The sequence below is a fragment of the Manacus vitellinus genome, unplaced genomic scaffold (assembly GCF_001715985.3).
Source record: "Manacus vitellinus isolate BGI_N305 unplaced genomic scaffold, ASM171598v3 scaffold_38_pilon, whole genome shotgun sequence".
NCBI classification, from domain to species: Eukaryota; Metazoa; Chordata; class Aves; order Passeriformes; family Pipridae; genus Manacus; species Manacus vitellinus.
This window is the reverse complement of record NW_021940526.1, coordinates 694635-707605: the sequence shown is the minus strand read 5'-3', so window position 1 is coordinate 707605 and position 12971 is coordinate 694635. Positions and strand designations below refer to the sequence as shown.

Sequence of the window (12971 nt, the reverse complement as noted above, 5' to 3'; positions counted from 1 at the left end):
TGTAAGATCCAGCCCTATTTTTTTTCCTCTGTCAATAATTTAGAAAATAGTGTGGAAAGCCCAAGTGACAGCAGTGAGCAGTTGAAACATACCCCAGCCCCTGAGGTGAGGTCAAACCTTTGCTTGACCTCACAGAGAAAATGGTGGCTGAGTTTATCATGACTGGCATTTTACCCTGCCTGTAACAGCACACCTAAAAAGATGTTTAAGCCATCATCTGCTACTTCCAGGAACTCTTTCTCCTGCCCTTTTTCTGCAGTTCAGACATTCATTGTGTACCCTCAAGAGCCTGCTCAGGACTTCTCAGCATCACAGGTAGAAACCAACATTCTTGTCCCAGCCACAAGACATCAGCACTCCTGTTTCTGCGGCAGGAGGGGCTGCTCTAGCATCCAAACTTAAATTACTCGTAATATAGAAGCTGGAAGAGGTTGCCCAGAGAAATTGTGGATGTTCCTGGAAGTATTCAGGGCCAGGCTGTATGGGGCTTTGAGCAACCTGGTCTAGTGGGAGGTATCTCTGCCCGTGGCAGAGGGGTAGGAAGTGTTTAAGGTCCCTTCCAACCCCAGGCTATTGATTGATTCTGTGATACTCATACCTGTCTGAAGGGTAGGAGGTACCAGCACTTGGTCTTTCTGTGTTTTTAAAACCTGTGGCTGTTTTCTATTCAGAATCATGCAGCAGCCACTAACATGATGGCAAGGAAGAGATTATGTTTCTGTTTTCAAGCATATTCTGACTTTTGAGTCATAGGCTCTGAGCAAGTAGTGCTGATTCTCCTGCTGGCCCTGGGAAGGACTGGAAATTGTATTGGTAGATATTGTGTGGTACTACAACAAGAACACAAGAATTTTCTGAAGTGACACCTCAATCCAGCAAAGAGCTTTTGGTGTTAGTGGAATGTAACATTTTTTGGAATTAGTCTACAGCAGTTTGGATACCCAGGCAGGTTTATGATGCTCATAATCAGTGGGAACTTTGGGGTATTTAAGTCCAAGCTGTACTAAAAAGATACTGAAAAACTGATGTTGTAAGGTAAAACGAGATGCAAAAACTTGGCTTATGGGATCACAACGCCCTGCTTGATTGTATGCTACAATTCCATCTTATTCAGCGGAGCTCCACAATGAGGATATAATGATAACTCTAAGTAAGCTGATGATTTATCTCCTCCAAAAGGCACGGTTGTTGTAAAACTGCCTATCAGATATTTTCAGAGTACTATCCTTCACAAGCCTTTATTTAACGCAGTTATATTTGCATGCACACCCTCTCTACCCATTTGCCATTTGTCACTGAGATAGCAAATTACATTCATCAGAATCCATTCATTCCCCTGGTTTCGCTGAATACAGGATTATCTTGGCTGTGTCAGCTGCCCTATGACTGGGAACTGTGAAAAATGGAGGTCGCCTTCAGATATTCCAAACATGTATCTTCAAAGGACAGTAGGTATTAAGCTGGAAAAGATTAATGGGCTTTATGTCATTGTGTTTGTGTGGCATAAAAGTGAGTTGTGCTGATTGATGGATATCTTGGTAAAAACAAATGCATTTTTAAACTACTCTCCTGCCCCTTCCCTGATAACTTTTAGTGACCATCAAAAGAAATATACTGAGACGTTCCCTTAAATCCTAGTCTGGTTTTACAGGTTTTTTCACCTTTGGGAAACTGAAAAACTTTTTGTAGTTGAGAAAGAAACCACATGTGGAATATTAAGGATTGGTTATTTTATAGCCTGCCTCTGTTTATATTAGCACTGCAGGACTATCACATCTTATTTGTCAGAATAACCATACAATATATAACTGGGACATATACAAATGATCAGCAAAAAATTGCGAATTCCTCAAAAAATGCTGTTGTAATTTCCTATTTTAGATCCAGCTTGGTTCTTTAGGATAGCCATTCTGCTTGTCAGGCAGGTGCTTTGTTCACACAAAAAACTAACAGCTCAGCACAAAGGTGTCCAAAAGGGAAAACTCTGCCTGTCCTTGAATAATACACTGTATTAAAAAGGTATTGAAGGTATTCACAGAGTGAATTCTCTCACGGAGAATAAGTAACCTTTAAAAAACAAGCAATGTATTAGGGAAAAAAGAGTTATCATTATTGATTCTCACAATATATGGGCACATTGAAAGGATATTTCCACCAGAGGAAAACCAGTGGTGTGCAGCGAAGCTTGTGAACTTTGCTTGTGACCACTGATGGGATCTTTTGTTTTTCGTCTATAACATCTTTGGTCGAGAGAGAACAGGAGTTAAAAAACCAGGGCCCTTGTCTAGTTCTGCTGCTCTTGTTTTCTGTGACCTTGGACACATCAAATCTCCACCTGGAGGCAGGGATCTATCAAAAGTGTCACAAAACTGCAATGCTGATGTGTTCTTGTGTGTGCTTGAGACCTGTGGGTAAAAGTGGTTCTCCACTGAGCAGTATTATGGGTTTTAATGTGTGATATGGAGATAGGCTTGGGCCATAGTGATAACTGCACTGGTGGTACCTGTGTGATACAGGGAGTAATTTGCCCTCAGCTGTTGAATATGAGCAGAGCTGTAGAAACAGGCGGGCACAAAGGACAAGGAGAGACATTCTGACTGTATTTTAAATTTATCTTGAGGTTCATTGTTAAGCGTGTTGCTACTGCATTTTGTTTTAGAGGCAGGGATTGCTGCAAAGCCCTATGTACAGGGATGTTTTTTGTATTAATATTTTAAACTGGTAATAAATTTCTGGTGGGGGTTTTTGTTGGGTTTTTTGTTTTGTGATTTTTTTTTTAAATTGCCTTTGGACTTTTAATTATCTTTGTCTCCAAGAGAAGTATGTGTTCCATCATGAAGTAGGATATTAAAGCACTAATAATAACTTTCTGTTTCTGTTTTTTAACTGCAGTGGGACCACCATAGAAACCATTCCACTCTATTTGTGATAAGCATAAATCATTTTATAATACATGTGGTTTGTATTATTTTTTCCTTCAACGGCTGCCTAAGTAATATGTTGGTTTAAGTAAGAGTTACTTCTTCACAGCTAGTCCTCAATGGGTATTTGCTCTTGATGTGATATCATAACGCTCCATTAATACCATTAGTAGCAGGAGTCTTGTAGTAATGTGGATTTTTATTTAGGTTTTTGCTTTGGATTCCAAGGAACCTCAAAACTCAAATCCATGGAAACCAAAGAGCTGTGTCCTGAGAGAGTGCATTTCTCTCTCCCTGGATTGAGGGGTGATCGAGAGATGTCCTTTTTGCCTGAAGCTGGGCTCTTTTGGATGACTGCAAGGTCAAGTAAATGCAGGGCATTTTGGCTCAGGTCTGCAGTGGTTTTGAAGCTGGGCCAAGAGTAAAGCTCTTAAGGCGAGGTGAATAGCTTTGTGAACATCATCACACAGTTCGTTGATTGTCAAATTCACCGTATCACCAGTCTGACACCTCTGCCCTGCTTAAATCTTGTTCTGAGTATGGAGGCAGTGCCAAAGCTTTGTATTTGCCATAAATACTTGACTGAAGTTCTTTGTGAGAGTAATTCTGCAGTCATAGACCATGATGTCATGCCAAAAGGAGCAGACAGTCGGCTAGGCTCTATGCTCTAATGGTTTCTGTGAAATTTGTAATAATACCAGGAGGCTGAATTTTAATTTACAGTGCTGCAAAAAGATTAGTTTTTACAGGGCCTGAAGCACTCACCTTCGGAAGGAGTGTGTGAAAACTTCTGCCCTCGACCAGGACTGGTTTCCAAGGGGAGATGCAGTCCTCTCTACCTTGTTTGGTTAGGCAGGCTGCTATCTGGACAGCTGGCCAGATGTGCCTGATGCACAGGAAAGGCAGCACCTCTGGCAAAGTGGATCACAGCTGCTGTGAGGTATATGGTAGATGCCTGTGTTCTTTTGCAAAACTGGTATTTCCATCTGTTAGTTGGTTGCAATAGGATTACCAGAGGATCAGATCAGGCTGAAGAGGAGACTGTCAAGAACATCTTTCTTTAAGGGGGCCAGAAACCAATGTCTGTCTCTTTGAAGAGTACTTCTGTATGTAGGCAGTTCAGTGAGTCACTTTGGTCCTGGGCAGGGAGGAACTCTATCAGAAAAACAGAAAAGAAAGAGATGGCAAATGGGGTCCCTGAAGATAAGCAAGAGAGAGATGTGGACTTCAGAACAGCAAACTCAGCCCTTGTCACAGAAATAGAAGACATTTCACACGATGTGCAGGGACGAGCTAGGACACTCCTGTCCTGACCTTATGGTGCATTAAAATCTCTTGTTCCTTATTCTGTTCTTCCTACAACTGAGATTTTGATTCTGTAAGAGCATGCCTTGGAAACCTGACTTAGTTGCCCCTGGTTTCTACAAGGGATGTCTCGTCAGGCAATGAAAGCCAACAGGGCTACCCGACCAGTTGCAGTCCAATTAGAAGCAAAATGGGGGATTGCAGTGTGGTTGAATCATAGAATGGTTTGGGTTGGAAGCAGCCTTAAAGACCATCTACTTCCAACCCCCTGCCATGGGGTTGCTTAAAGCCCCATCCAACTGGCCTAGAAGGTTCAGGACTCCTTCCTAACCAGCACTGTAGTCTAGGTGTATTAGTGGGTTCAGGCAGCTCTGAACCATGATTGTTAAGGATATCTTTGAGCAAGTATCTAACATTTGGGGTAAAGATATATCTGTATCAGAACAACTTGAATTCTTAAGGAGGCAAACGTTCTATCTGGTGTTACAGAGTATAGGCGCCGATCCAAGCACGTTGAAGTCAATAAAGCCCCTCTGTTTCGCTTCACTGGGTTTTGAATTAACTCCATGGAATTTTGATAAATGAAAAATGTTTCAGCAAGCTTCTGGTGTTCATCATCACCTTAAGACAGTAGGTCCTGATGGGATCAGGCAAGGGGTGTTTTATAAAAGGGATTTGCTACACGTACAAAGAGCAAAAAGTTGCTTCCTTCTCTTTGTTATTTGTTACAACATTCATTTGATTTGGGATTGAGAAACATTTTTAATGATTTTGCATTGGTTTTCTACTGTGTATTTTCTGGTAAGATTTAAATGGTTATGAAACTTTTTGTAAATATCCTGGTACTGGGGACACGCATGAAATACTTGGGAGTGCTGAAACACAGTTGGATTTGTTTTCATTGTGAGCTGTTATTTTGTCAGGACACAGGGTGGCAATGGCATGGAAACACTCATTAGGTGAAATAATCTATAATGGCTTTTGATCAGTTTTCTGCTTCAGATCTGTGCTCGATATATTCAGCTTGGCACTTGGGCATACATATAGCTATACCTATGACAGCATTTGGCATGTCCTGTGGATTGTGCTTGGCAATATCTTTTTGAAGCAGTGCATAAGTGCAGAACAAGGTATTCCTGTCCCCTAGACATATAGAGAAATTAAGTCAGAGAAATCAGACAGCCTGCCTGAGACCACAGCAAAAGAGCTGAGATAAAAACGTAGACATTTTCGATGCTAAAATATATATAGAGGCATAGAATGGTTTAGGTTAGAAGGGACCTTAAAGATCACCTAGTTCCAACCCCCCTGCCATGGATAGGGACATCTTCCACTAGACAAGGTTGCTTAAAGCCACATCCAATCTGGCCTTGAACATTTCCAGGGATGGGGCATCCACAGCTTCTGTCGGCAACCTGTGCCAGTGTTTCACCACTCTCACAGTAAAGAATTTCTTCCTAACATCTAGTCTAAACCACTCCTAGTTTAAAACCATTCCCTCTTGCCCTACCACTATATGCCCATGTAAAAACTTTCTCTCTGTCTTTTTTATATAGATACAGCTGTAGAGTATAAATTCCTCCTATAGCAGCAGCTGCACACAGAGATGTGCACATACACATGCAGTGTCCTCTCACACATTGCAGTAGAGGGAAGGGTCCTTTAGGAAGGGTTTGTGGGACCCTCAGCAGCTTTTCATCATTCCCGTGCTGCGATGACCATTTAGTCCCGGAGCACCTGCCCAGCCTCCCATGGAGCTCTTGTAGACCCTTAGTGGTCTATGAATGAACATACCCAGGGTGCAGAAACTTGCCAGTAAACTGAAAACTCACAAGATGCAAAGTGCTCTCAAAGTCACCAGGGAAAATACAAACAAACAAAACCCCAATGAGCAGAAACCAGGAGGAAATGTTTTTGCTGCTTTCTTTGTACCCAGGTCACTGCTGCTGCTATTAGGTCAACAGTGCTTTTATACCCAGTGAAGCAGTTTTCACTTAATGAGAACTATCCTAAAACCCTGGTCTTAAGGTCCATTGTACTGCAAAAAATGTGTTCAAGGCCAGGCTGAAAGGGGCTTGAAGCAGCCAGGTCTAGTGGAAGGTGTTGCTGCCCATGATGGAGGATTGGAACTAGATAATCTTTAAGGTCTTTTCCAACCCAAACCATTCTGGGTTTCTATGAAAATAGCCTAAGCTCTGTAAGCAATGCAGAATTTTACTAATTCTTATCAGGTGTAGCTAACAAAACCACCTGGAAGTTATCCCCATCAAAATGAAATAGAGCCTGGCAAGGAGAGCAGGGCCCAAGAAAAAAAAATATATTAAAAAAAAAAATAGAATTCAAATATACTCACAGCCTTGAGCTGTGAAGCTGCCTAGTAAATGAACAGCTCATGCATTTTAACTCCCTTCTTCCTGTGCTGCAGTGTTCTTAATTTTGGGATTCTTTGATCCACCTATTCATAGCCATGAAGCGACCAGAATTTAATCAGGCTCTGACAGAGGATGGTTGGTTTTAATACCAGCCTTCAAAAAAGAGCTGTCAATCAAGGATGAGCTTTAATACCTTCAGCTTGGAGCTCCTTTACACTTCTGCTGCAGTTGAGTGGTGCTTGGTCAGCTGTGGAGGAGCTAGGCACCTACAAAAGGCACTGCGAGCTCCCTGGGCACAGCCAGGGGGAGTCCCTGGGAGTTATTCCTTGCCCTCTCTAAAGGGGTGGTGTGACACTCGAATCAAGATGCCATTTCCAAGCCAAATGGGAGGAGAGATTTCCTCTTTGAATAAGGAGTAACTTTCCTAAGTGTGCATCCTAAAAATCCTGCTGAGCTTCTGTAGGCCAGCAGGCAAAGCAGGTTGGTAGTCACTTGGATTAAACCTCTCCATATTGTAGCTAGAATGGGAACAGTGAGGACAAGGGTTACTTTCCCTACCTAATCTCGAGTTATTTTAGCGGGGGATGTTAGATAAAATAGTCAATGACTGGCAGGATGATAGAATATGGTTAATTTCAGATTTACTATCTGCCAACACATGCCATTCAATCAGATAAACACAGGATTTCAGCTGTCATCACAGTATCTTATGCATACTTAAAAATAGAACATTTTTTCTCACACTAAGAAGAAATGGAACAGGTTTATATATAGGATGTGTACAGTCAGGAGGCTAGAAATTTTGAAATAGTCTGCTGTTTCCAGAGAGATTCCTTATCTTTAAATTAAGGAATTATATTAGAAGGAGTAGAAATTCTCATTTGCAGAAGTTTTATCATTGTCAGCTGCACTGAATAAATAAAGGGAACACCTTGAGAAGTTGGACTATATAGAATGAGGCAAATGTCTGTAGGATTTACAGCAGAGAATATGAGACTATATAGAGACTCAGAACTTCTCTACGTGGGAATATCATTCCTCCTCTGCTTTATACATTTCCATCCTTGCTCTTTTTTCTGTTCTGGTTCATATATTGGGCCTATCACTTCTAGTGCTTGAATATCTGCTCTGCTCACAAGGTGGAGATAGAAGATGACAATCTAGCACCACCCTAGCACTATCTTAATCCAGTTTTCACATTAAATGTAATTTAAGCACTCACCAACTATGGACTCCCTCCTGAAAACACCCAACTTAGGTAGAAACATAGAATCATAGAATGATTTGGGTTAGTAGGTACCTTAAGATCATCTAAACTCTCCTGTTGTTAGAATGTAGCACCTCTGGACAATGATAATTTACATTATGAATTCCTGAGTACAAAGATGAGTATGGCTTTTAGACTTGAGCATATAACTAGTCAAGGTCTTTGTTATACCCTTTGTGAAGAGTTGCTGGTGCCACAGTCCAGCATATTTTTAAGGTCTAGCCTGATTTATTTACGAGGGATGCACAGAACAGCTTGGTTCTGTGAGAATCATATAAGCAGACAGCAACAGGCAGTCTTCTTGCTGACAAATCTGCCAACACGCTTCCCTGCTCTGCCCTGCTGCTTTCTCTCCTGCTTACAAGCCTCTTTATTCCTTAAGACTAACATAGCCTGTACCTTCAGTCTCATATAGTATCACAGAATCAGTAAGGCTGAAAAAGAGCTCCAAGATCATACTTTGAGTGAAAGTCCAACCTGTGAGTGAATGCCACCGTGCCCACAAAAACCATATCAACTCTGAGTGAAGAAATTTTTTCTAATATCCAATGTGAACTTCCCCTGGTGCAAATTGTCCTATCGCTAGTTGTGAAATTTCCTAACTAGTATGATCATTCAGGTTTTGTAGTCACCTTTGATTCAGAGATGTCCTTATTAGTAGGTACTGGCATTTTCCAGCTTAACTGGTGTTTACCTGCTCTCATCCCCTTCTGTATTCTACTGGGATGCTCCAAAATGGGCTCTGAAATGACGTCCGGAGCTGTTCAGCATAACAGTGTCTTTGAAGCCAAGGCTTGGACTTGGCTTCCAAGAGCAGCTCCAGCAAAAAACCAGCATTTTCTACTGAAGATAAGGGAAAGAAGGAATTTTTTGAGAGCATTCCTCCCACTATTTCCGTGCAGGGGGAAGGCTGATGCTTCTTCTAGCAAGTGCAAAGGCACTCTTGAGTAGTTCTGCTATGACAGATCATCTTATTACCCATGGAGACACCAGGACAAGATGCTGAATTTCCTGTTGTTTGGGATTCATCCCTTTCTGATTAAGCTCTTACGAACTTCAGAGAAAAAGATGATTACTGGGTTGCAGGTCCTTCAGCTCAGCTGTGGGAGGGTCGTTTTGCCTTCCTCAGACCCCCTCCAAGCTGGGTTTTGGCTACAGTGACAGTTTGTGCTGGGCAGTGCAAACAGATAACACAAAGAAATTACAAGGCTGAAGTTCAGCGTGGGTGTTTTTTAGCCTAAAAGGCTTTAGAATGCTGTTGTTTTGTTTAGCTTTTTTTTTTTTTTTTTTGGTGTCTTTTAGAAAAGCTTTTCACATACAGTGATCTCCCAAAGAATTTATTTGAACTCATTGGTGGGTGGTGCATACATTACGGGCTGTGGTTTCATTGATATGCTCAGCCGTGATGAAGTAGATGGCATATTAAATGTTTTATTTACCCCATGTGCTACCTGTCATCTAATCAGCTTTTGTTTTTTGCTGCATTCTGCTTGTATTATAGCGAGTGTTTTCATGTAAATTAAAACCACATGAAACCTTTTAGAGCCATTTTAAAATACTAAATGGGTTTGCAAATAGGTTTGTCGGACAAGGATTGGAAAAAGAGCTCTTTGCTTACCCATTTACTCTTTTGTATGCTTATTAGAAGCCCCCCATGTGACTCTTCCATCAAACATTGCATCCCAGCCCTCATCTGGAATGCCAGAAGTCATTTATACTGTGTTCAAGAGCAGTATGCATAAACAGGAGGCAGTTTACAAAGAATACAGTTGTGAGCTGTGATTGCAAAGGTTATTTTATAAATTACAACACAGATGCGCAATAAAGTCAAAACATGCATCCCTATGATGTTTTCTTATTTGCCTGGAGCATAAAAGTGTATTGGCTTAAAAGTTTCTTTGCCTTTATTGGCTATTATTACCAATATGGATGATTGCAATCGTTTCACTGTGAATCATTTTGTTTCTTACAGGTGGATCGTATCATCTTCTGTGTCTTTTTGGAGATTGACTACAAAATTTTCAAGAAGAAAATGGGCGAGTTTTTCCCTATAGGTAGGTATAGTAATCAAGTACCATCTGACTTCAAAAAAGGGTGCAACAAAAAGACAACAGTTGGCATCTTGTCTTCTTTCCAAAGCCAAATATTATAATGAGAACTTTCTTTAAAGATCAGCTGCACATAGAGGCTCTGATCCTGGACAAATGCAGACATTTAAAATGTGTGAACCATCAGAACTACTTGTGATACTGCTTTTGTATGCTCTGTACAGCTAGCTCCTTCATTCTCTGCTGTGTCTGTATTTCTTGGTGCTGGCTCTCTTGACTCTTGAGAACAAAATGATTTGCACTAATGTATGTAGCTCCTAGTGTATATTGCTTTTCCATACACTTAGTACACACTTTGCTCTTTCATTAACGATGCTGGTAGGGCTTCTCTGGGTCTGAAAAGATACCACAGGGGTTAGAGCCCAACTGTGTCTGAATGAGGACTTTAAACTTGAGCTGTCCCTGTGCAAGAATGAATGGGAGAAAGATGGCTCTCGCTGGAGCACTTCAGAAATGTTAGCCATTCATCTTACATTTCACACAGGAGGTTGCTTTCTAGAATTTAAGGAAACCTTGTGGATAGTAAATTTGTTAGTCCATCCTCTCCCCCCCCATAAGCCTGTGATTTGTTTTTATCATACATCATTACAAATCTGTGTTCTGTAATTTTATCAACCCTAAACCTTCTCCCATTTTATTTTTCTTTGTGCTGACATCAGTCCAACTTCGTGTGACAAGATCCAGATTTTAGTATTTTGTTTTATCACCCGCTTCAGAAGTGGCAGTTGTTGTTCATGCTGTCTGTCTGTCTAGTGGTAATGGCCTTGGAGTAATAGGAAGCAGAGCTTTGGTGTGTTCTGAGTCTCTATTAATTCTACAGGAATGTGTTGTTACAGTAGCCACAGTGGTTTTTATTCCTCTTGCTTTGGCTGGTAGCGTGGAAATTTTGATATTTCTGTCTCATCTCACTAGAACAAAGCTTTTTGTAGATGACTTTGTAATCTCCAGTTTGTAATGATTGACACCTGAAACTTAAAGACCTATTGAATTATTCAGGTAGCACCCAGTGGTGTCTAACTGCTTAATAATATTTTTGTCTGGAGCACACTGAACATGCATTTCAAAGGCTGCATTCAAGTCTAATCCATTCATTATGTGATTTTATTTTTTTGGCAGTGTACCCCAACCCATAGGATAAAGTGGCAGTACCCTACCTACTGTTGCTGGCTCTGTCTCTGCCCTTCAAATTAAGCCAGAGTAGAATACAACATCAGTTTGTCAACAAATCAAGAGTCTTAATGCTCACCTGCATCATTAAAGCCTTTGAAATCATGCTTTAGAGCCTTGTATTGTTGTTATAAATGTAAAACCCACTTGGGCCTGAAAGTTTTAGAGACAAGTAGATTCTTCAGAGTTGAAACATGACAAGCCCAAAGGCAAAAAGAGAGGAAGGTGGAAGATTTCTTTTTTAGGTTTTTTAAAAACCTGATGTTGTTGAACTCCTGCCTACAGAGAACCTGTGTGGTTGGATCTCATGTTATAGAAAACCATAATTGCATTCCACGACATTATGTAGATGATCACCTGTACCATAGTTTTAAAAGTATATTCATTCTCATGTATGGAAAAGTTTTACAATTTTTTTGCTTGAACTAAAAATGGGATTTTGATGTGTGACTACAGAGAGGTGGTTGTGATGGAGACCATCTAAATCCAGTGTTTTGCAGGCATATGACTATGCAAAAGGTTGATCCAAAGATTACAGCTGCCCAGAGAAAGATGGTTTACTTCTTAGCATCCATAATTTGGTATAGAATGTTAAAAGACCTTAGGAGCCATTTTCATAGACTCCTCATTGCAATTTTCTCAACACTAATGGTTCTCGTTTTGGTATGCCTTAATGTTACTGGTTTCCAGAAGGACCTAAGCACATACTGTCTGATGAGCCATAGCCTTAAAAGGAACCAGTTTAGCATCTAAAACTTTATTCCTGACTCAATGAAGGCTTTGCTGTGGGGAGGTCAGTAGTCAGGGATTCATGAGGTCTTATTTTAGTGTCTTGTATCACCAAGATACAAGTTTGGTATGCTCTTATAGGAGTCACTTAGATCTTCAACTTGTGAGGAGACAGGGAGAGGCAGGACAGATACATGCTTCCCAAATGACTCTCCTGAAGTGCCCCTGGAGAAATAATCAGTATCCTGGAGGAGTGCCCTAACAATTAATATACAATCTCAGACTTTCTTTGCTGTCTTCAATTGACACTTTTCCACAGAGTACCACCACTTCTACAGATGTCAGCTGAAGTCAGCCCCATCCTAAATGCCACATGGTGAGAACATCAGCTGAAGGTCTGGATGAAGATCACCAGATGACCATTGTATCTGCTGTTTGCTCCCTTTTGGGTCTCTTGTGAATTGCCATCTGCATTTAACAAAGCAGACTTGGACAAGATATCAGCAGACTCTCCCACTGTAGGGCTATCCCATCTCTTTGCAGGACTGGTTTCTTAGTCAAGGAGTTAGCAACTACCTCTACCTTTGCTAATAAGTTCCTGATATTTACACTTGGAAGAAATTGATTAAACTAGTGGTTTGGGTTTGTTTTTAAGTGAAACTATTAATGTAGTGAAATAAAAGTCTTTAAGGATAGACTTGCCCTAAATTTAAATTGATAAAACACTATCTGAACACTCCCAGGAGAGAATAACACTGAGGTATTGCTTTAAGCTTAGAGAAAAAACATCAAGGCGTTTTAAAAGTGTGTCTTGCATTCAGAAACATAATGAAATATATCTACTTTAATAGACGTGGACAAAAATGCTTAGAAAGAAGAATATATTCATGGAGTTATATACATAAGTAGTTATGACTTTAAACCCAGTGCATTAATAAATCCAAAAAAGACATGCAAGTGCTTGAGCTAGTCAAGTGATAATGAAATGAAGCTGGAGTTACACCTCAGTGCATTAGAGTAAGTGGAACATAGATATAGGGAAATTGTTCCATTAGTTGAACATATCATTAAGCCTATTTTGCGAGTGGAATGCCAAAGAAAT

At 40.6% G+C, this 12971-nt stretch overlaps 1 protein-coding gene across 3 annotated transcripts in view; it reads left to right on the top strand.

Annotated features, from left to right (window-relative positions):
- The window catches only part of MACROD2 (mono-ADP ribosylhydrolase 2), an 836463-nt gene that overhangs the window by 738717 nt on the left and 84775 nt on the right, over positions 1-12971 (top strand). For all 3 annotated transcript variants that reach the window (XM_029961674.1, XM_029961673.1, XM_029961672.1), the window contains exon 8: positions 9838-9919. In XM_029961674.1, coding sequence (XP_029817534.1) covers positions 9838-9919 — 82 coding nt within the window. The remainder of the gene's footprint in view (positions 1-9837; positions 9920-12971) is intronic.